General features: G+C 43.1%; 1 protein-coding gene across 1 annotated transcript in view; it reads right to left on the bottom strand.

Moving 5' to 3' along the window:
* DYSF (dysferlin) overlaps positions 1-24,740 on the bottom strand; it is a 259,265-nt gene that overhangs the window by 58,204 nt on the left and 176,321 nt on the right. Inside the window, 2 exon segments of the mRNA XM_044294645.1 lie at positions 9,219-9,292; positions 24,477-24,642. Coding sequence (XP_044150580.1) covers positions 9,219-9,292; positions 24,477-24,642 — 240 coding nt within the window.

Here is a 24,740-nt window from a genome sequence, read left to right as displayed (position 1 = left end):
TTTTATGTTGGGCTTTCTTTTTGACAGTTTTTATCCTGGAAAATACATTCTGCATACTTTTCTATGAGTGTCTAATCTACACTATTTAAGATTCTACACCTATCATGTCCCATTAAAGGGGAGATTTTTATTTTTTAAATAAAATGGTCATAAACTGTTAAAAATTAAATAGAAGCATTACTCACCTCCACCGGTCTCCTGCCTCTTCCATTCTCTTGCTGCTCCTTTCCATGCTGCTCTACAATTTCTGTTCCATGCCAGAAGAAGCCAGGAAATAAAGGGTCAACCAATCACTGGCCAGTCTTTGGTTGAGCATGTCTTTTCTGGCATTTTCAGTGTCAAGCCAGCATTGAGATGGCAGCTGCAGGCCATCGGTGAAGGTGAGTAATGCTTCTTTTTTTAGTTTCTACAATTTCAGGCCGATTCCTTTTTAATTCTCTAATTATTATTGCACATTTTTATATTATATTTCATGTAGGACCAGAATGCATGATGAGATATAGGATATCCTCAGTCTCTTCCCTCCTGGTTTTTGCCTGTGGCGTCTCTGCAGAGAAACCAGTATCACACAAGAAGGAATTTGCCGAGAAGAACTGGCAAAGGAACCTTTTCCTCCTGATTTATGGTCTGCAGCAGCTGAGTTTATTGCTCTTTCTTCTCTTGAGTGATAATTGCATGTGGTCGCCCCATGACTTGGCCAAGAAAACCAACTAGACTTTTTCACTGCTTTACTAATTCTTCTGCCAGGAAGTTTAAATTTTATGGGCAAAGCAAAGCCGCCACACTGGTGCCGTCACCGTGTGTTTGACCTGGCTAATGAATCCTACTCTGTCCAAGCCAAAAAACTTTCAATATCTCCCTGTTCTACACTTGACTGAGCCCGGCTATAGGGGAAGATGATACAGACCCCCAGGCAGTTGTTGTGTGGTCTCAGAAAAACCAATGAGGGAACTTGATGTTCACTTCTCAAACATGTACTATGGACGGTGTACTTACAGGTCTGGAACAGGATGTCATTATTTGACCCAAGTTCATGGTTTTTCGAAAAAAAAAGTCAATAGTACTTCTGCTTGGATGAAAAGAATTGCTAAATTGATCAGAAAAATTAAAGGTTCATTCCTTGTGATGGTGATATATGATTCTGTTATTAGGCCCCTGGAAGTAGGAAAGCTTAGCTTTAATTAACATCATCCAGGAGGAAGGGTCTAGGTTGGGTTTTATCCAATATCCCTTAACCACAAATGGAAAGAACTTGCACATACCTCTCTGTAGTATCACATTACATCTTTCAACTACATAGGAGGGTGATGATGTTTGAGGTGGCACAAATTATCAGCATTGTGAGGACCTAATTTTGATATCTACTATGATTATGTTGAAGTTTCTGTACATTTCTGGAAAATGTAGCACAAGGATCCTTGGTTCAAATTTGACCAGAGGCATTATTGGCATGGAGTTTGTATGGCTTTCTTGCATTCCTCTTACACTATGTCCTATATTTGGGCATAAATTCATCATAAAGGAAGTTATCCTGTCTGGGACCACCTCTGCCCATAAGGACCGGGTGTGACTATTTATTTTGGTGGCTTGTTGACCACTTTTCCACTGCAGGAGCAGCCACTACCAAGAGTATCAGTGACGGCTCCTTTATATCTGATAGTTGGGCCCGTTGTTTTTTGTTTTTGTTTTGTTTTTTGAGAGGAGGTTGTCCAGATAGGGCAACTCCTCTCTTCAGCTATCTATGAACACAGCCCAAACATAAGTAAGATAGGGAAACATTGCAGAATACTTTGGCTGGAAATAAAGGAAAACTAGTTCCCATATTGTCCATGAAAATTACATGTCAGATAATTCTGTGGGATCATATCATTCATAAAATACTACGTTCTCTCCTTCTTTAGTAAGGTCTTGGCAAAAAGTGGCATTCAGTAATATTGCATTATCTCCCAGATTGAAGTCGAGAGGACATACAGTATATGCAGTGTTCCAGTGTTTGACTGGTGATGTCTTCCAAGAAAAAGTTATGTTTTTGGCGGAATGGGACAGTAATAATAACCCATCACCCCCCTACCTTCCCCAGAGGAGTCACTAACCTTTACATGTTCGAGATGTTAACTTTTTTTAAAAAATTTTTACGACTTCTTGCCATGATGATCCATGGTGTAATCACTTATAGGCATGGCATCTATTGGCTTTTTTTGTTGTTGTTTTTTCATCCCTGCCATCCAAGAGCCGTAAGTTGTTTATTTTCATGCTAATGCAGCCTTATGATGGCCTAATTTTTGCTTATTTTTGTAATTTTTTGTGGGGGTGGAATGGAAAAAATGTTTGTTTGTTTTTTTATTAATTTTTAAAGCATTCAACCTGCAGTATAAATGAGATGTTAACAATATCAGTATGTAGTCAGTATGACTACAAAGTTATCAAATTTATATAGTTTTTATGTTTTTCTACTTTCGCACAAAAATAATCACTAGTATAATAATTTGCTTCTGTGTCATCATATTTTTAGAGCTCAAATTTTTTTTTTTGTTTTCTATTTCTCATCTGTTTTATGCAGGCTGTAGTTTAAAGGGTGCCTAAACTTTTTTAACTTTTGACATGTCGAAGAGACATCAGAAGTTTTCATTAGTGCGGGTCCAAGTGCTGAGAACCTGAATGATCTCTGTGGTCCTTCAGCTTTCATCAGCTTTGCCTACCTCCCTTATGAGAGTCAAGCCCATGGTTTATGGACCCCATATACTTCGTATGTATTTGTAAAGCACATGCTCGGCTCTTCTTCGATTCTGGATAATTTTTTTCAGGAAGAGAGAGAATTCAATGTACATTTGAGTACATTCCCTGGATTGTACTCGATCGCAATCGCATTGCTGATTCATACAAATCATTTTAAGAAATTCACTCATTTCATTCACTGCAATACATCTGTAGTCACATGTGGATTGGTACCCTACCACAGTTTTCATACAGAAATAGCTTTAATTAAAAAAAAAGCCATATATACTGATGTGGATTTCAAATTCACGTTAAAAAATGTGCACGTTTGAACAGCCAGATGGATTTCAGAATAAATCAATGCAAGATGGATCTCATGAAGATTTCAGTGCAGAAACTTCCATTTTGCGAACATATCCTTACAGGGATCTGCAGCCCAATAAAAACAAGCCTTAGAGATGCATGTCCTAAAGGAAAGGGCTCAGTCCTACTTCCATTGAATTGTATTCATGGCTATTAATAGAACTTCTTGGCATTTTCTTTTTGTTTCATTATGTATTTTTGGCTAGATTCTAGATTGCCAGGACAAATCAACATGTATTGCCACTAAAAGACCTTGTAAAACTAGTTCTCTCCACAAAGACAACCTTTACATAATGACTGCAGTTAATCCAGCATCACATTGGACTTAATTCTTTGTGGTATCATCTAAGAATATTCCATTTGACTTATGAAAACAGAAGGTGCTGTGACTAACTGTGTACACAAGGCACAAGAAGCTCTGCTGGACTGCTATTTCCAAATCTGTTCTTACCAAAAATCTTAAAACTACTTATGTTTTTGGAAGACTTTTCCAAATTTAAAGTATTTGGGAAGGGCTCAGTAAAAACATACTTTCTTCCAATGACAGAATCTGGAAGCCACGTTGCAGGGAGGTCACCCTTTCTCCTCTTACACCTTTCAGGGAACCTCTCCCTTTTTGTTTAGTTCTCGACCACCTTGTAATAAAAAAGCATCTGTGAAACCAGAGCAAAGAGTCTTTGGTGGCCCATTTTTTTCAGTTAAAGTTTTAGACTGACAACCAAGGTAATGAAAAGTGGAACTCAGACCTCAGGTGCAGAACATATAATCTTATAATAACATGATACCTTTAATTGAATGCCCCACTTTAGTCCAGATCCATCACTCAAACATCTCAAGGGTGGGCTCAGTTTGAAGAGACACAGAATGGAGACTTGTTTTTTCAGGCAATGCTCCACGGGGAAAAACTAAAATCATGCAAATTAGATCATATTTGCCAAGCCAGTGACACCCATCTGTAAATAGATGTTTCGGGGTTCTTGTCCTTCATCAGTATAGAGAAGGGCATTGGTTGGCTGAATGAGATTGCTTAGACACAGCATAGGGTGTACTGTTTCTCACTGAAGTGATGCAGAAGGTTATGAAGACTTATTTATAAAAAAAATGCTCCATTGGGGAAAAATCTGCCAAATCAGAGACACCCAACTGTAGACATCAAGGTACTGGTTGGCTGGATGAGCTGACTTAGATGTATCTCAATATGATACTGTTTTTAAGAAGAGACACAGGGGTTTAAGACGACATATTTTTAGGCAATGCTTTATGGGGGAAAAAGCAGCCAAACCAGTGAGACCCAACTGTAGACAGCCTTTTCAGTGTTCTTGTCCCTCAGTCCCATCAGTATAGAGTAAGGTATTGGTTGCTGGATAAGTTGCTTTAGATGCAGCTCTGTACTGATGAGAGGCAAGAACCCCAAAACAATGCTGTCTACAGATGGGTGTCTTTGGTTTGGCTGCTAGAAGCTAATTTGCATACATTTTCCCATAGAGCAAGTCTTTCATGTACCATTGTGTCTCTATAATAAGAAACAGTACCCCCAAGCTTCATTTAAGGCATCTCTTCCAGCCAACCAGTTACTTCTCACCTTTTACCCTAACCCTGACTTTTTTTATGTACAAATTATTGATGCGTGTGAAAGCCACTTATGTCTGAAGAAGATTCTAGTTGCAGTTGTGTTTTGAATGTCAAATTTATTTATTTATTTGGTAGCGATTCCTATTAATTAGATACCTGTCAAATTTTAAAAAGCAAAAGTTAGGACATTTAACCCACACCAAGGGAATGCCCCCAAATGTCCAGGTTTACATAAACACCATTGGAGGTCTAGTGTGTGGGATTGTCCTACCAAAATCAGGATAGTTGTTAAGTATGTGAGCGGGATACAAGTAAAATGACCAAATAGGAATAGGAATTTCTGAAAGATACTTGCCTTGTCCAGCACCAGCATTGAAAGATCTTCCCCAGTGTGTACTGAGTTCTGATCCATCCATATTTAACACTAGATATAAAGTGACCCTACATCAGGCTAAAATACGTTTGTTGGTGTAAGAACATCTGTATGAGATATGGTATTGCACATAAGCATACATAAATGCATCTGCACAGTTTTTTTCTTCTATTTTTAGTGATTCTTTATTTAGTGGTCCTGTAGCCACCCATCTCGGAGGTCCACGAATGAGGAAAGAGGTTGCCGTGAGGGCAAACAGCCTTTACTAAACATTATACATTTCCTGGCACTTTTCTCACTACAGCCTGGATGGCACTGACATCTGTTTTGGAAATTACATTAAACAGTGACCACAAAAACCAAGAACCCGGAAAGAAGTAACTGCTGGTAAGTGGTGGCCTACAAGTGAAATTTGTAGAGATCTATAGGAACTTAAAGGACTGAAGTTATGAAGGACTCATTGTGAGGTCCTCAGTGAAGTTCTTCTATAAGCTTAATGTGCAAAATAACACAAATTAAGAACATCACCCACAGGATAAACTTTACGGCTTTTGCAGAGAAGGGATAGTAGCAGAAGAACATCTAATATAGTCACACAGTGAGGAGGATCACAGCAGAAGACATATGCTTCAGGGAAACCTGGAAAAATAACAGTTTTTGCTAAACGCTGTTGAAAAGAGGATTATTACAGAATCTCCAGTCATTAAATTTCTCGACTGTCCTACTCTTGTTCAATCACAGGACACAACTGCCATTTTCCGTTTAACGTGCCGAGGATACCCCAAGGAACCCCCGGGATGTCACAGTATGAAGAACAATTACCATGCCTGGTTCTGCTATGTTCTTGCCTTCCTTGCCATGTATTTCTAGTTTTGTTTTCCCTGGATCTTAGTTTTGTGGTCTTTGTACCTAGCCTTGTTCCGGGGTTTTTACCTTTGGAAGAGGGTGTCAGCATGTTCTGCCTGTCCTGTTGGCTTTCATGTCGTCCTCCGGAGGGAGGGCGGAGGGCGAGGTAATGTGACGGTGCAGTTCACCGTGTGATGCTGTGCAGGCTGGCTGCATCTATCCAGGCGTACTATCTGCAGGCCGAAATCCTGTGCAGGCAGGTTGCTAGGGGCTGCATGCTTGCTGCGGTATCTGGTGTGAACCTGCCCGTGTATGTGTGCACCCCTTTGACCGTGTCTGTGTTTATATCCATGTATCCTGCTTGCCAAGGGCAATGCCCTGTTCTGTGTTTCCTGGTTGCCATGGGCAACGCCCGGTACTGCAGCCTTGTGCTGTGTTCTGGTTCCCTGACCTGTAAGGGTTAATCCCCCTGAGTTGCTCTGTGAGTGTGTTCCTTACAGGTGCACTCGTTGGGCGGGTATCTCTCCACGGTTTCCGTGTGTTTCTGGGTCAGTTCTGTTTTAGTTGATCTGTCGGTCAGTCTTGTTTATTCTGTTCCTGGTTATGATGTGTTCGCCCCTTGCTATTGACCCTTGGGGTCCCTGCTGCCATTCAAGTATGTCCAAGTTTCTGTGTGGTATTCCTTGTTCTGCAGTAATGTTTTCGTTTGGTTGCCATGTTATGTTTTTACCTATTCATGTCTGTATCTGTATCTGTCCATAGCTTAGCAGAGCTGTATCTGTGTCCGAGCGCTTAGCAGAGCGTATCTGCGCCTGTTTCTGTTATGCCTGTTTCTGTTCTTGTTTGTGGCAGTTTACACTGCTTCTGTTCATGTCTGTTTGTCCGCCTCCAGAAGGGGGTCCCTGGCTTCCCCAGAGGGGGAATCGCTATCCGTGTGCAGCTCTGTCTGGGGCAGTTTAGCTCCCACTGCTTGCGGCGCAGGTAACTGCTTCTGGCTCTGTCCTGTCTATTCCTGGTTTCTGTCATGCCTGTAATTCGGTTCATGCCTGTACTTCTGTAGATACCTTCGTAGGTATCTCCTGGTCCTCCTGACCAGTTGCTACTGTACGGGTGTGGCTCTGGAGTGGCACCTGGCGGCTACCTTAATGGCAAAGTCCATCCTCACCATCAGCATGTCATGGCTGAGGATGGGGAAAACCCTCAGCCGTGCGATGCTAGAAGATGATGGTCGCTGCAAGGCCAGGACAGGAATCTGGGAGCAGGTCACCTCCTATCACATCCCTAATTCTGACCCTGTCTCCTAGCCGTATGAGCCGACCCTGATGGTAGGAGGGCTCATACTCCGGAACCTAAGATTCCTATTAGCCCTCAGGGTGGCCCTCAACTAGGAGCAGAGTAAGACGACCTGTTCCTCCTAGTCACGGAGGAACAGGAGTCTCACTGGCCAAGCTACATAGAAAGGGGGACATAAACAACTTATGGCAATGGCAGGTAAATGCAACAAGTGCCACACCTACCTGCCACAGACACAAAGACTGGAACCCATGCAGAAGCGCTGCTGTCCACAAGAACACAAAGGGACACAGCACACACCACACAACACACAGGAAACCAGGACCATAAGTTGCAACAAACAAGCGGACCAAAGACACACCTTTATAACATCATGTATAACATAAACTTATGACCACAAGAGTGGCCCTCACTGGCAGATGGTATATAACCAGGAGGATGACTCCAGCTAACCACGGCTGAAGTACCTTTGTATAAGTGTTTCGGAGACAGCACACCGGAGTCAGCAGAATAGCTTTATATTCAATCTTTATTTACCAGTGGTACAATCTCAAGACATTTATTGCTTATGGCAACGTTTCGGGCCCAGAAGTACCCCTCCGACTTCTGAGCTTCCAGCAGGAGCTAAATAGCCCATGTAGCCACACCCACACACAGACACACCCAGTGTTCACACAAAGAAGGCAAGGTAAGACAGCAACTTAAAGGGGAAGTGTACACACAAATTAACCCTGTGCACACCAAACAGGGAAAGTGCACACATATAACACAAGTTGCCTGAGACAACCGCATGCTTTGTCAGTGAGCAGCCTAGCAACCAGCTCCAGCTGCTCTACTGCCACATACCTTATGTTGCCAGCGGCAACCACAAGTGAGGCAACATACTAGCGGCCCTCACCTGTGGTTGAACAACCAAACCAGACCGCAGGCAACAGCATGCGGTTCAGGAGTCACGACCATGACCATGGTCGTGACACAGCAGCCCTAGTAAAGTCCAGGTAGCTGCTTAGTCACGCCCCTTCTGGGTACATACGGTCAGTAGCACAGTCGATTTTCACCAACTGATCTGTACAGTACTATGCGGCAGGCACGTCTGTCATTGTCATATGCTTCTGTTACCTTGCATTAAAGTTTCTGTGTCCCGTAGCCCGTTTTGCCCGTGTCCTGCCTTGCCTGACACCCCGGGGGTTCCTCGCGGGATCCCCGACACCTTACATTCCGCAAGCTTTCCGTACTTCACCTAATTCCTGTTTTGATGCCTTATACAGTATATTTTATTTCACATTGCCCATATAGTGCCAATATATTAAGTACTAAGGTCCTACTCTCCAATGGAGCTCACAATGTAATTTCCCTAACTCAGATGGGCACAAATGATGATGTGTCCACCCTTACTACCTTTCCAGAAATTTCCTGCCAGGATGCACTGATGCTGAGCGCAGGGGAAGGAAAGGTATTCACATGAAAAACAGCTAAATGGGGCGAGAATATAAAGTTTGAGGTACTCCGGGCAGACAAAAATGATGTAGGACTGGAGATTCAATTTAAAGAAAAAAAATTAAATGTAAAAAATGTATAACTACTTTCCATCATGTTACTCATATTATTAACAGTACAAAATCTACTTCAGATTGTGGGTTGTTTCTCTAGTTTCAGCATGATGGTAAAATGACATTTCCCTTGATGCAACAGTACACAGCGTGTCAGCTGCGTACGCTCCTCTCCTTGTCACACATTCTTCCCACCCCTCCAGCCGCCGAGTGGGACGTCTATGATTACATTCTGCACAGTCATCTATAGGCAGAGCAATGCACACAACGTCATCACTTCCTGTAAAAATCCCTGGAACCATACAATTCTGCATTACAAAGTATCCTATTTTTACATGTTTGGTAGGGTTGGCAGTAAAAAAATGAAAATCTTCTTTAATTGAAAAAAACTGGTATCAAGTTGTCAACCAAAATGTTTTTGTTTGTTGCAACATACCCATTAATTTCCCATTGATACATACGACTTGATTGACCATTGATTACTAACATGAGAATCTGGGTCTTACCTGAGTCGGGATCAAAGGTTCTCTGTCATCAATATCAATGAGAACTTCATCCCGCGGAGTTATAATCACATTGTCTGCAAAGGAAACAACACGATCGTCAGGGGTGTAGCTACATCGAGTCAGTAATGGGCCACCTACTTTCTAGACAGTAGAATGAACTGTAATATTGAAAACAGCAGAATAACTAGAAGCAGCCAAAGGACAGACAGTGGCGTCATACATTAGACCTGGAGTCAATGACTGTATTCTTAGTAATGGCCATAGTGGTTTTAGAGGTTTATGGGCTAATATCTAATATCTCTGGTGGCCTAAATTGGTAAGACTGAATATTTCTAGAGGTTTGAGTGGCTAATAGGATACATCAGTGTCCCTCATGGTGGGTTCCATCTGAGTAGGACACTTTTTCCTGGGAGCAATGGCATCACTTATTCATCCTACATCCTACTAACCCTTGATCTGGCCATGGTGAATACATAGCCCCTCGCACAAGGCCAGTTGGCTAGGTGCAATATCTTGTACTTTGACAATGTTGTGTACTTTGTGAATAACCAACCCACCTACGGTAGTGCTCCCACTGACCTTTGCACTGTGGCCTCTTAGCAAACTACCGAGGTGGTCACTGATACAGTTTGGTCATATGTCAACCTGATAAACCAATTTTAATTGGGGAAATATGTCAGGACATGGACACCTGAAGCAATGGAAGTTGTCCAGTTTTTACATTTCTAATATGTTAGACCAGAATTTTGGATTTGTTTTATTCTTTCTTTGTGGGGATGTTAGTGGTGACATAGTCCGATCCTATCCCACCCATGCCTGACCATAAGATCCCCATTTCCTCATTAGGATTATATCTTAGAGTTTACTAAGGACAACTAAGAGGTTCCTGCATGAGGCCACCCTCCTTGGGCCACCCTCTGTTCTTCTCAGGGTAACATACTAGGGTACAATAGGGAAAGTATCCAGCAGGTCCTATCTTATGAATACTCCCAGACCCTCCATATAAGTTTTTCCACCTACGTCCACATGTGATACCTTTGCTGCCTTTTGGGTCCTTTTATGCTTTCTCCATGCTACACTATCTTTTGGAATCTACTTTTTCAATCATCAGTGGAAAGTTATGTTTCATGGTTTACCTTCAGTGATGTGTGTTAGTTTTTGGCTACCTTTGAATGTTTCTCAGTGATATGACTAGAGAATTTTAACAATTACAGAAATTCTATTGTTGGCTGCTGCCTTCAAGCAGCTCCATTCTGCATCTCAGTAGGCTTCTTTTGGGCAACATAGCAGACACTATGGCTGTAGCTATGCTCTTGCAAAGAGCTGGAAAAATCATTTATGCATGAAGACTAGAGATTCTCTTTAGAACTATGCAGGAGAAAAACCTTCCGACTCCATAACACATTTACAAGCTGCAATCAGCGGCTCTTATGATGTCACTATGTTGAGACCACAACCGGACAGACAAGATCAGTATCGCTTCCCAATGCCGGAGTTCAAGGAGAACCAACTTCCAAAACTCATTTTCCACACTACAAAACTTTAAATAATTCTTTATTGCTTTTATGTCTGGGAGAAGCAGACTGTGCTCGGAGCAATCACATATGGACCGGTATGGTGTAGGATCGCTGCTGCTGCCATTTATTAGGTGATGGAATCACACCTTTAATGAAATTAAAGTGCAGACTTTTATATAGAAGCTTTTACTAATTGTCTGATTATGCGGAACAGATGTGAGTTATACCACACTACAGAAGACTGGATATCACAGAATAAATGAGGTAAACAAGGGAGAAGTCCATTTAAAAAACCTCCATCAGCATGATCAACCCTAATAAACCAAGTATATTTCCTGGTAGAGTTGATCATGCTGAGTAACACAATATATTTATTTTCTAGAAGGGGTTAATAATGGCAAAGATATATTAATTCTTAAATTTATGTAAATTACCTATTTGGATCACCAGGGGGCTGGCCATAGTGCTAGGAGCACCAGTAGTGCAATGCCCCCTGTGCTCCCATCTCCCCTTTCAGTAGACCTCTGGTCTAGCTCCGTGTCCTCACAGCAGTGCCGAGGCCCAGTGACTTTCGCGCCTGCACAGCAGAACTGATCAGTTTAGAAAGATCACTGCACCACATCCCTGAGCTTACTCCATGCATTGCACAATGGATCTTATGCTGTTTTTGAACCTCAGATAGCAGCATCCAATTTACACATGATTCACCTAGCCTGGGCGCTGCCTTGAAAACACAGGGCTACACAAGGTCTAGCCCTGTCATTCAAAGGGGAGGGGGGGTAAAGAGAGCCTAGGGGGTGTTGCACTAGTGATGCTCCTAGCACTATGGTAAACCTCTTGGTGCTTCAACTAGGTGATTTACATAAATATCAAAATTAATATATGTCGTCCATTGTTAACACTTTATAGAAATATATAGTTTTACTCAGCATGATCAACCCTACCCGTCAATATGCCTGGTTTAATAGAGTTGATTCTGCTGGCTCTTTATAGGAAACCTGTTTTGTTAAAATCTTCTAGGCAGCATGAGACAGAGCAGGAGAAGCTGAGCAGATTGATATGTAGTTTTGTTGGATTCAGTATAACTTATAGACTTACAAGTCCAGTGGGTGGTCCTACTCGGTGACAGGCAGCTATTTCTGTAGGAAGCCTGCCCACTGCATTCCTAATCCCAAAATGTGCAGAGGTTTTACTGGATAAATTACAAGTTATACTGAATTTCCTCCCAAAATCTGCTCAGATCCTCCTGCTCTATACCATGTTTTCCAAAGATTGGACTTCAATTTCAGTATGGTTTTCCGGGAGTACAATATTGATGACCTACACTCGAGATAGGTCATCAATAATTGATCAATGAGGGTCCAACTGTAGGAACCCCTACCGATCAGCTGTTTGAAGAGACTTCAGTACTCCTGTGAGCGCCACAGCATACCAATAGTGAGCCCCAAAGACCCAGGAAAAAAAAACTATTTGGAGCTGACTGTGGATAGAATCACTTGCCACTAAGGTCTATTTCTTTCATTTAAAACCTATTAGACACTATTGATGACACAGAGTTTTCCAAGCATCCAAGTGTTCAGGGAAGGCAAATCACACAGGCTGTAGATAAGAAAGGAAACAAAAAACACAGCGCCTCATGTGCGGTACCGCCTTATAGACAAAATGAATGTATGGTGCGTATTTCGCTTACCGGATTCTGTTGTGAGGAGTCACAACAGCTGAATGAGCCTTAGCTGGTATATTTCCCCACCAGCATAAGGGAGATGCCGTGCTGCTGCCTGGGTCTGTTCCTGTCCCGGGGGTCCAGGTAAATAGATATGCAGAAATCTCAAAAAATAGACCACTATCCGGCGCTGTAGGCATAAACTTCAGTCCTTTGGATAGATAAGATTCTTTTTATTTGAAGTCAACGCATTTCGAGGGCAAAGTGCCCTCTTCGTCAGGACAATATACAGAATCATATTCTGTATATTGTCCTGATGAAGAGGGCACTTTGCCCTCGAAACGCGTTGACTTCAAATAAAAAGAATCTTATCTATCCAAAGGACTGAAGTTTATGCCTACAGCGCCGGATAGTGGTCTATTTTTTGAGATTTCTGCACAGGCTGTAGATAGGGAGAAGAGCACACACAGGCTGTTTTTGCATGGGGAGAAGGGTGATATCACATAGGTTGTGAGTAAAGAGAAAGCAGTGTCTGCAGAAATGGGAGGAGGTAATCACACACTTCTCAGCATCAGTGTCTGTCAGCACAAGGTAAAAGAGATTTTTCATGGGATGTAATAGAATAATCAGTCCAGGAATGCAACTGATGATGCATGAAAACTAGTGAAGGCAGCAGCATCCTGGAAACACAGATCCATCAAGTATTACTGGGCTGTAAATTGTATATTGGGGGCTGGAATAAAGGAATGAAGATTGCAGCCTGAAACTTCATGCAACTCAGGGAAACTGCTAACATACTGCGAGTAAAAAACAAACAAACATGAATTTCATATCAAAGGTGTCTACAGTTGATGACAAGAAGCAGTCATGATAATCTTTAAAGGTTTGTGCCATAATCTACTTTTTACTCTAGCTCCCATTCCTCCTTGGATAGCTTATTCTTCAAATTTACATTTTTACATTTGCAGTTTTCTCTTATCCCCATGCTTTAATTCTACTTCTTGGTTTGACATGTGTTTGTTGCCCCATCATGCCTTAGGGCTGTGAGATGTGTCCTGATATTAGCAGATCATGTGACACTAACCACGCCCCTTGTTCTATCTAAGGACACTTCCCACGTCCTACATTACAAAGCTCCAATGCAGGACATAACCAACAGCAACTGAATATCATAGGGTGTAATAGTCAGCTAATAACTTTGATACATGGTGGTATCTGGAGAAAGCAATATAACAGCGATATCTGTTGGGCAGGATACATTTATATAACCCCTTTAACTCCCAGAAAAATTATTATAACAAATTGATGCAAATGGACAAATTAAATGGTGATTTTTATGTGGTGAGGGGCAGAAATATTTCTATAATTTTTAATTGCATTCAACGGGAATCTAAGCTCGGAATTCAAAGCCGCAGAAACAAAAATAATTCAACCATAGACGGTAATCAGCCAGTGATAGCAGCCCTGTGTTCCTGGATGTCCTGTCCGTACAGACACACCTCACTGTCCACATGGCTTATTGGTTAGTCTGGGTCCTGACGTGTTAATGAGACGAGCCACGCCGGGCTAAGAATAACACCCCTCTTCTAGTAATATTTCCAACCAGAAGTAAAAAAAAAAAATCTCTTTAAAAACACAGTATTATTCGAATTCAAAAGAAACAGCAATTATTCTCTCAGTGGGGAAGGCGGTGAGCTGAGTGTTACATTAAATAACATAAAAAAGTAAAAACCTGCCTGCCAGGATAAAGAAAACGGGCCCTACAGACGTGTAAATGTTGGCACGCTACCAAGGTAAAGACAAAGGCTTCAGAAAACACGGTGCCAAAGCTTGTAGTCCATCAGCAACAACGGTGGCGACGAGAGAGACTGTGTTTGAAATCTCACTTTTTATGTATGAGACGCGTTGGAGGTTATAACATGAGAAGATCTGAGCTGCCCCATCACATATTCACTACCTGCTGCGTCTCCAGCTCTCATGAAAAAATAATGCAAGAGTCCACCATGAAAGACTGAGATCGGACCACCTGCAATCTTACAGGGATACTATGATTTATCGTACTTTTATCTAATTATATGAATGTGGGGTCTGAATTCATTTAAGATCTCGTCTGGGCCCTGAATTTATTTAGTGTTCTGGTCTAGAGTCTGAACTAATTTAAAGGATCACGGTAATTTCACACAATTTCATTTCATTTAATAGAGAATGGTGTAAATAGCAAATTTCCAAATCACTTCATTTAAAAAATCTCCCTGCAACCAACTGAAAAAAAGCTGTAAAGTCATGTCCACTAGGGGTCTCATTCCATCTAATCTGCAGTCCACTGCCTGTTGTCAGGCAAAATCTGTCCCTGGTACCAGTGACACAGAAGACGCCTCTCAGAAAATGGTGGAGAGTCAGAGCTAGTTGAGCTCCTGATAAGAAAACTGATAAAAATACACACTGATTCTACACAGCTTTTGAAGACTATAGGAGCCTCCTATGTGTCTGTAAGCATGAATTGCCCCTCTGTATCTCTTTTGTGAGCTCCGCTGCTGAAAGCAAACATAGTAGAAAGAAAGGGAAAGCAGCTCAAATTAGTACAGTGCAGGCAGATTTCACAGAAGGGAGATGCCCCCTGCTTCTGAGTGAAATGCATCTAGCTGTGCAGCTGAAACAGTGAATAATATGGCTGAAAGAAACATTCAGAGAAAGCGGAAAAAAAAAAAGACCTATCCCTTCACAGTTTGAAGAAAGAAGCATAGCCATTTGGCAAGCTTTTTTTGAAAGCTCAAGTAGGCTTTAAGGGTCTGGTCTGGGGTCTGATTTTATTTAGTTGTCTGGTCTGGGGTCTTTTTCACTCTCCAGACCAGAAACAAATTAATTCCATTTAGGCGCTAGTCCATGTACAAAATCTGGATTAATTTAGGCATCTGAGGTCTGATTTTATTTAGTGGTCTGGTCTGGGGTTTGATTTTATTTAGTGGTCTGGTCTGGGAACAATTAATTTAGATTTCTGGTGTGGGGACCGAATTAATTGAGGGGCTGGTCAAGGGTTTAAAGTCATTTGAGGGCTGATCTGGGTCTTGAATTATTTGGATTTTGGTCTAGGGTCTGAATTGATTTAGTGGTCTTGTCTGGAGTCTGGATTAAGTTAAGGGTCAGATCTCAGTCTGAATTAACTTACAGATCAAGTCAGGAGACTGAATTTTTTGGGGGGTGTGGTCTGGGGTAAAAATTTATATCATGGTCTGGTCTGGTCTCAGAATTTATTTCTGTTGCTACAGAGCCTAAGCCTGATAGCAAGAGAGGTGAGCCATCACCAGCCTCAGCAGTAAACTTAGCAGTTGTCACGGCGGGCTGGGTTGGATCGAGAAGAAAATGAAAGATAATTTTTACAAGCAGACAAAACGTCATATGTGGGTCACTGGAGCTGTCACGTCTGCTGACATGTCTGTAGCAAACCCCTGTATTGCTCTTGAGATAACAGATCTGGAGCGTGATTTCTTAGAACTCTGTGTTATGGTATTCCTATGTTATTGCTCCTGGAAATATATGAATAAAGCCCAAACTAGATGGAGAATTTTTGTAGCACAGCTAATTGATTTTAACCATGGAGCTAGACCTGCAGTCCAAAGTCACACACTGTCACATGCAGTCTTGTGGTCTGTAGCTGTCCCTTTATCAAGTCAACCTACACAGTCTAATCAACCCTATTAAACCAGAAAGCTGACTGGTGGGTGGATCCAGCTGATTAATCCTTTCATGACAGCGACTTTATTTTTTTCCGTCCTTCCAGAAGCCATAATGTTTTTATTTTGCACTTCACATAGCTGTATGAGGGTTTTTTGCCAGACAAGTTGTAATTTCTAATGGCACCATTTACTATTTCATATGAGGTAGTGATATACTGGGGAAAAAAAAAAATTCTAATGGGGTGGAATTGGGAAAAAATAAAATCTACCGCAGTTTTTATAGTAAAACTGACCTGTTACCTTCATTCTCTGGATCAGTACAGTCACAGCAATACCACATTTTTATAATTTTATTGTGTTTTAATACTTAAAAATAAAATCAAAAAAAGTTTTTTCCTTGCATCGCCATATATATTGTCTTCCATCTCTATTTTATGTCTACAGAACCTTTTTAAGGAGTGATCTGTAGTTTTTATTGATTCTTGTGTTGTCGATGTCCATTTTAGGGTGTGTATGGCTTTCTGATTGCTTTTTATTTTATCCTTTTTTTGAGAGGTGAAGTCACGAAAAAACAGCCATTTTAATTTTTTTCCTTCATTTTGAAAATCTTTATATATTTCAATACAACTGGTGTTTTTGGATGCGAAAATACTAGTGATCATTATTTTTTGACTTTTTTATACAGGGAGAGGTGGCTGATTAGAAATTGTATATATTTTTATTTTTTTATATTTAAAAAAAAAATCACTTTTCTTTTTACATTTACCTAGGGGACTAACATGTGATCATTAGATCGCTTCTCTGATAGACTGCAGTGTTTCACCATTACAGTCTATGGTACAATCATCCATTCCTATCAAGCCCTGCCACAGAATCTCATGGGGACAGACCTCAGAAGCTTCAGAAGGCCTGAAGCTGATAATAATCGAATGGCATGGGAAAGCCGTTCAGTTCCCAGCAGTGTAGCATACCCAGGAAAAGACCACTCAGATAACATGGTCGAAATTGACCATGAAATCTGAGGGTTTAAATGTCTGAGATCTACTTTATCGCACTACGTGGTGGCTACGGCGCCTGCTATGCTTCTAAGTTGTGACATACCCGAGAAAAAATAATTAAATTTTTTAATGCAAATAAGGGCAGGGGAGGGACTTAGCTCCTTGGTGCACCTCAGCTTTCCAGCGCTGGCCACGCCCTTCACTGCACCGAAGCCCTTGTTTCTATCAAGAATAAAAGTATTTTTTCTTGGGAATGCCACAACCAATTTTTGTAAGGTAGGTATCACTTTAATCAGCAGGATCCACCCTACCAGGTCGCATGTATGGTTTGATAAGACTCTTCCTGCTGACAGGAGCCCTTTACAGGGTCTATTTAAAAAAAAACATATGAGCAGTTATGTGGTTGTGGATACCTCAATGTAGAAAGAAAACAAACTTTAATGGAAATTTATTGTATTTCAACAGGTTCCCTTTAAATCCCAGCCGTGGGACCCGCATCTAAAGACAATGGGGCATATCCAAGCGATATGCCCCATTGTCCATGATGAGACAACCCCTTTAAGGTCCCCTTAGTTTGGGGGATACGGTAAGACCACAACGTGCTCCTCTGTACGTGGCTTCTCTGCAGGTTACCGCACCGGATACTCTGAAAAAGCTACAACTGGCCAAAAATGATATCCAGTCATCAGATCAGAACCCCGATCATTAGCTGAATTTTATTCTTTATGAACACGATATATAAGAGGATCCCACACATCTAAAGTAGTATCAGCCAAAAGTTACGAGAAACAAGGAATTTATTTGGAAATTTAAATTTGCAAGCGAAGGAATAAAACTGATTTCTATAATTGACTTACAGACCAGACTGCGCTCCATAAAACTGCAAAATGTATCCCATAAACCCACAAGTATTTCATCAGCCAAATACCAGAGACCTCACCGCTCTACAGCCCCACCAGTCACAATGTCTGTACACCAATCTACTGCACCCCATGTGTCAGTGTGTCATTATACTGCACCCCATGTGTCAGTGTCATTATCCTGCACCCCGAGTGTCATTATCCTGTACCCCGAGTGTCATTATCCTGTACCCCGAGTGTCAGTGTCATCATCCTGTACCCCAAGTGTCATTATCCTGCACCCCGAGTGTCATTATCCTGTACCCAGAGTGTCATTATCCTGTACCCCAAGTGTCAGTGTCATTATCCTGTACCCCGAGTGTCAGTGTCATCATCCTGTACCCCAAGTGTCAATGTCATCATCCTGTACCGCGAGTGTCAGTGTCATCATCCTGTACCCCAAGTGTCAGTGTGTCATCAACCTGTACCCCAAGTGTCAGTGTCATCATCCTGTACCCCAAGTGTCAGTGTCATTATCCTGCACCCCAAGTGTCAGTGTGTCATTATCCTGTACCCCAAGTGTCAGTGTCATTACTCTGTACCCCAAGTGTCAGTGTCATTATCCTGTACCCCAAGTGTCAGTGTCATTATCCTGTACCCCAAGTGTCAGTGTCATTATCCTGTACCCCGAGTGTCATCATCCTGTACCCCGAGTGTCATTGTCATCATCCTGTACCCCAAGTGTCAGTGTCATCATCCTGTACCCCAAGTGTCAGTGTCATTATCCTGTACCCCAAGTGTCAGTGTCATTATCCTGTACACCAAGTGTCATTATCCTGTACCCCAAGTGTCAGTGTCATTATCCTGTACACCGAGTGTCATTATCCTGTACCCCAAGTGTCAGTGTCATTATCCTATACCCCAAGTGTCAGTGTCATTATCCTGTACCCCATGTGTCATTATCCTGTACCCCGAGTGTCAGTGTCATCATCCTGTACCCCAAGTGTCATTATCCTGTACCCCGAGTGTCATTATCCTGTACCCCGAGTGTCAGTGTCATCATCCTGTACCCCAAGTGTCATTATCCTGCACCCCGAGTGTCATTATCCTGTACCCCGAGTGTCATTATCCTGTACCCCGAGTGTCAGTGTCATCATCCTGTACCGCGAGTGTCAGTGTCATCATCCTGTACCCCAAGTGTCAGTGTCATCATCCTGTACCCCAAGTGTCAGTGTCATCATCCTGTACCCCGAGTGTCAGTGTCATCATCCTGTACCCCAAGTGTCAGTGTCATCATCCTGTACCCCAAGTGTCAGTGTGTCATCAACCTGTACCCCAAGTGTCAGTGTCATCATCCTGTACCCCGAGTGTCAGTGTCATCATCCTGTACCCCAAGTGTCAGTGTCATCATCCTGTACCCCGAGTGTCAGTGTCATCATCCTGTACCCCAAGTGTCAGTGTCATCATCCTGTACCCCAAGTGTCAGTGTGTCATCAACCTGTACCCCAAGTGTCAGTGTCATCATCCTGTACCCCGAGTGTCAGTGTCATCATCCTGTACCCCGAGTGTCAGTGCCATCATCCTGTACCCCAAGTGTCAGTGTCATCATCCTGTACCCCAAGTGTCAGTGTCATTATCCTGTACCCCAAGTGTCAGTGTCATTATCCTGTACCCCAAGTGTCAGTGTCATTACTCTGTACCCCAAGTGTCAGTGTCATTATCCTGTACCCCAAGTGTCAGTGTCATCATCCTGTACCCCAAGTGTCAGTGTCATTATCCTGTACCCCAAGTGTCAGTGTCATCATCCTGTACCCCGAGTGTCAGTGTCATTATCCTGTACCCCAAGTGTCAGCGTCATTATCCTGTACCCCAAGTGTCAGTGTAATTATCCTGTACCTCAAGTGTCAGCATCATTATCCTGTACCCCGAGTGTCACCGTGTCATTATCCTGTACCCCGAGTGTCATTATCCTGTACCCCATGTGTCATTATCCTGCACCCCGAGTGTCAGTGTCATCATCCTGTACCCCAAGTGTCAGTGTCATCATCCTGTACCCCAAGTGTCAGCGTCATCATCCTGTACCCCAAGTGTCAGTGTCATTATCCTGTACCCCAAGTGTCAGTGTCATTATCCTGTACCCCAAGTGTCAATGTCATTATCCTGTACCCCAAGTGTCAATGTCATTATCCTGTACCCCAAGTGTCAGCGTCATTATCCTGTACCCCAAGTGTCAGCGTCATTATCCTGTACCCCAAGTGTCAGCGTCATCATCCTGTACCCTAAGTGTCAGTGTCATTATCCTGTACCCCAAGTGTCAGTGTCATTATCCTGTACCCCGAGTGTCAGTGTCATTATCCTGTACCCCGAGTGTCAGTGTCATTATCCTGTACCCCGAGTATCAGCGCGTCATTATCCTGTACCCCAAGTGTCAGTGTCATTATCATGTACCCCAAGTGTCAGTGTCATTATCTTGCACCCCATGTGTCAGTGTCATTATCCTGTACCCCAAGTGTCAATGTCATTATCCTGTACCCCAAGTGTCAATGTCATTATCCTGTACCCCAAGTGTCAGCGTCATTATCCTGCACCCCAAGTGTCAGCGTCATTATCCTGTACCCCAAGTGTCAGCGTCATCATCCTGTACCCCAAGTGTCAGCGTCATCATCCTGTACCCCAAGTGTCAATGTCATTATCCTGTACCCCGAGTGTCAGTGTCATTATCCTGTACCCCGAGTGTCAGTGTCATTATCCTGTACCCCGAGTATCAGCGCGTCATTATCCTGTACCCCAAGTGTCAGTGTCATTACCCTGTACCCCGAGTGTCATTATCCTGTACCCCGAGTGTCATTATCCTGTACCCCGAGTGTCAGTGTCATCATCCTGTACCGCGAGTGTCAGTGTCATCATCCTGTACCGCGAGTGTCAGTGTCATCATCCTGTACCGCGAGTGTCAGTGTCATCATCCTGTACCGCGAGTGTCAGTGTCATCATCCTGTACCCCAAGTGTCAGTGTCATCATCCTGTACCCCGAGTGTCAGTGTCATTATCCTGTACCCCAAGTGTCAGTGTCATCATCCTGTACCCCAAGTGTCAGTGTCATCATCCTGTACCCCAAGTGTCAGTGTGTCATCAACCTGTACCCCAAGTGTCAGTGTCATCATCCTGTACCCCAAGTGTCAGTGTCATTATCCTGTACCCCAAGTGTCAGTGTGTCATTATCCTGTACCCCAAGTGTCAGTGTCATTACTCTGTACCCCAAGTGTCAGTGTCATTATCCTGTACCCCAAGTGTCAGTGTCATTATCCTGTACCCCAAGTGTCAGTGTCATCATCCTGTACCCCGAGTGTCAGTGTCATTATCCTGTACCCCAAGTGTCAGCGTCATTATCCTGTACCCCAAGTGTCAGTGTAATTATCCTGTACCTCAAGTGTCAGCATCATTATCCTGTACCCCGAGTGTCACCGTGTCATTATCCTGTACCCCGAGTGTCATTATCCTGTACCCCATGTGTCATTATCCTGCACCCCGAGTGTCAGCGTCATCATCCTGTACCCCAAGTGTCAGTGTCATTATCCTGTACCCCAAGTGTCAGTGTCATTATCCTGTACCCCAAGTGTCAGTGTCATTATCCTGTACCCCAAGTGTCAATGTCATTATCCTGTACCCCAAGTGTCAATGTCATTATCCTGTACCCCAAGTGTCAATGTCATTATCCTGTACCCCAAGTGTCAGTGTCATTATCCTGCACCCCAAGTGTCAGCGTCATTATCCTGTACCCCAAGTGTCAGTGTCATTATCCTGTACCCCAAGTGTCAGTGTCATTATCCTGTACCCCAAGTGTCAATGTCATTATCCTGTACCCCGAGTGTCAGTGTCATTATCCTGTACCCCGAGTGTCAGTGTCATTATCCTGTACCCCGAGTATCAGCGCGTCATTATCCTGTACCCCAAGTGTCAGTGTCATTATCCTGTACCCCAAGTGTCAGTGTTATTATCCTGTACCCCAAGTGTCAGTGTCATTATACTGCACCCCATGTGTCAGTGTCATTATCCTGTACCCCAAGTGTCAGTGTCATTATCCTGTACCCCGAGTGTCAGTGTCATTATCCTGTACCCCAAGTGTCATTATCCTGTACCCCAAGTGTCAGTGTCATTATCCTGTACCTCAAGTATCAGTGTCATTATCCTGTACCCCGAGTGTCAGTGTCATTATCCTGTACCCCAAGTGTCATTATCCTGTACCCCAAGTGTCAGTGTCATTATCCTGTACCCCAAGTGTCAGTGTCATTATCCTGTACCCCGAGTGTCAGTGTCATTATCCTGTACCCCAAGTGTCAGTGTCATTATCCTGTACCCCAAGTGTCAGTGTCATCATCCTGTACCCCAAGTGTCAGTGTCATCATCCTGTACCCCAAGTGTCAGTGTCATCATCCTGTACCCCAAATGTCAGTGTCATCATCCTGTACCCCAGGTATCAGTGTCATCATCCTGTACCCCAAGTGTCAGTGTCATAATCCTGTACCCCAAGAGTCAGTGTGTCATTATCCTGTACCCCAAGTGTCAGTGTCATCATCCTGTACCCCAAGTGTCAGTGTGTCATTATCCTGTACCCCAAGTGTCAGTGTCATTATCCTGTACCCCAAGTGTCAGTGTCATTATCCTGTACCCCAAGTGTCAGTGTCATCATCCTGTACCCCGAGTGTCAGTGTCATTATCCTGTACCCCAAGTGTCAGTGTCATTATCCTGTACCCCAAGTATTAGTGTCATTATTCTGTACCCCAAGTGTCAGTGTGTCATCATCCTGTACCCCAAGTGTCAGTGTGTCATCATCCTGTACCCCAAGTGTCAGTGTGTCATTATCCTGTACCCCAAGTGTCAGTGTCATTATCCTGTACCCCCAGTGTCAGTGTCATAATCCTGTACCCCAAGTGTCAGTGTTATTATCCTGTACCCCAAGTGTCAGTGTCATTATACTGTACCCCAAGTGTCAGTGTCATCATCCTGTACCCCAAGTGTCAGTGTCATTATCCTGTACCCCAAGTGTTAGTGTCATTATCCTGTACCCCAAGTGTCAGTGTCATCATCCTGTACCCAAAGTGTCAGTGTGTCATCATCCTGTACCCCAAGTGTCAGTGTCATCATCCTGTACCCCAAGTGTCAGTGTGTCATTATCCTGTACCCCAAGTGTCAGTGTCATTATCCTGTACCCCAAGTGTCAGTGTCATCATCCTGTACCCAAAGTGTCAGTGTGTCATCATCCTGTACCCCAAGTGTCAGTGTCATCATCCTGTACCCCAAGTGTCAGTGTGTCATTATCCTGTACCCCAAGTGTCAGTGTCATTATCCTGTACCCCAAGTGTCAGTGTCATCATCCTGTACCCCAAGTGTCAGTGTCATTATCCTGTACCCCAAGTGTCAGTGTCATTATCCTGTACCCCATGTGTCAGTGTCATCATCCTGTACCCCGAGTGTCAGTGTCATTATCCTGTACCCCAAGTGTTAGTGTCATTATTCTGTACCCCAAGTGTCAGTGTCATCATCCTGTACCCCAAGTGTCAGTGTGTCATCATCCTGTACCCCAAGTGTCAGTGTCATTATCCTGTACCCCAAGTGTCAGTGTGTCATCATCCTGTACCCCAAGTGTCAGTGTCATTATCCTGTACCCAAGTGTCAGTGTCATTATCCTGTACCCCAAGTATCAGTGTCATTATCCTGTACCCCAAGTGTCAGTGTCATTATCCTCTAACCTCTGGATGACAACAACAGATATTAAATGTTCATTCAGGCTACAGGGCATCAAGTTACAATATCTTAAAACTAAATGCAGTACCTCAGACCTGGGGTAACTGCATTAGTTTGTACCAGCAGATAGGGTACAGTTGACATTGGTTGGTAACAGATATACAGACTCCACTGCAAGGTGAGGGGAAACACGTTAAGACACTATCACCGCAATTCAGGACAGGCATAGATAGAAGCCTAGATCACACAGTGAACACCTACAGCCATAGGTGTCAGAGTACAGCCATCGGAAAGGGATTCAGGAGAGAGACGTCAGCTAGGCAACTTTTAAGTGTCATCTTCTGCCACATTGTCAGCCATCATACACCATTATCTGGTAGGAGAGATTGCACTTTGTATGAACTGCTGCTGGATGTGCTGTTATTTGTACTTAGTAAAGAAAGATGTTCTTTGTTCTATAATCTCTACCTGGTTTCTTTACATCACTTATTCACTCCACTAAACGGCCGAGCAGTGATAGCCTGAGGGAGTACTCCGTGACACAACATCTCATCAGGGCCACAACCACTCTCATCCTCTGTACCAGTTCTTCAGGAGCTCAATGCACAGTTTGCTAGATGGTTGATTGGGCTACTTCACAATCAATGACAACCTGAAGACCAAAACTATCCATGTGCTATTATTCTCTATCGCAGAGGGCTGATATGTCAACGTCAAGGTCATCATCACTGGAATTTCCATAGATGATGTTAATCATATGAACAACATGACAAATTAGAACAAGAAGCATGACTGCATGAAAATGGGTCTTCTGCATCTCCTACCTGACATTTCTTCATCCATATCTGCTTCCTCCACACTGGGGTCACAGTGAAATTCTTCCAACGAGTTGATGGTACACTGTCCTACTACAGGCTTCCTCCCAAACTGCCGATTATCAATCACCTTGACAACGATGGGCGGACAGTAGAGATCTTCTCTTGGCAGTCTCTAAACAACAAAAGTACATGACTGTTCATTGACTTGTGTATACATTTTGGAGAACATTCCCAGTTATCACAGATTTTTACAGAGCATATCTTCTGCAA

This window comes from Bufo gargarizans, chromosome 1 (genome assembly GCF_014858855.1).
Source record: "Bufo gargarizans isolate SCDJY-AF-19 chromosome 1, ASM1485885v1, whole genome shotgun sequence".
Lineage (NCBI taxonomy): Eukaryota > Metazoa > Chordata > Amphibia > Anura > Bufonidae > Bufo > Bufo gargarizans.
This window is presented reverse-complemented; position numbering and strand designations above follow the sequence as displayed.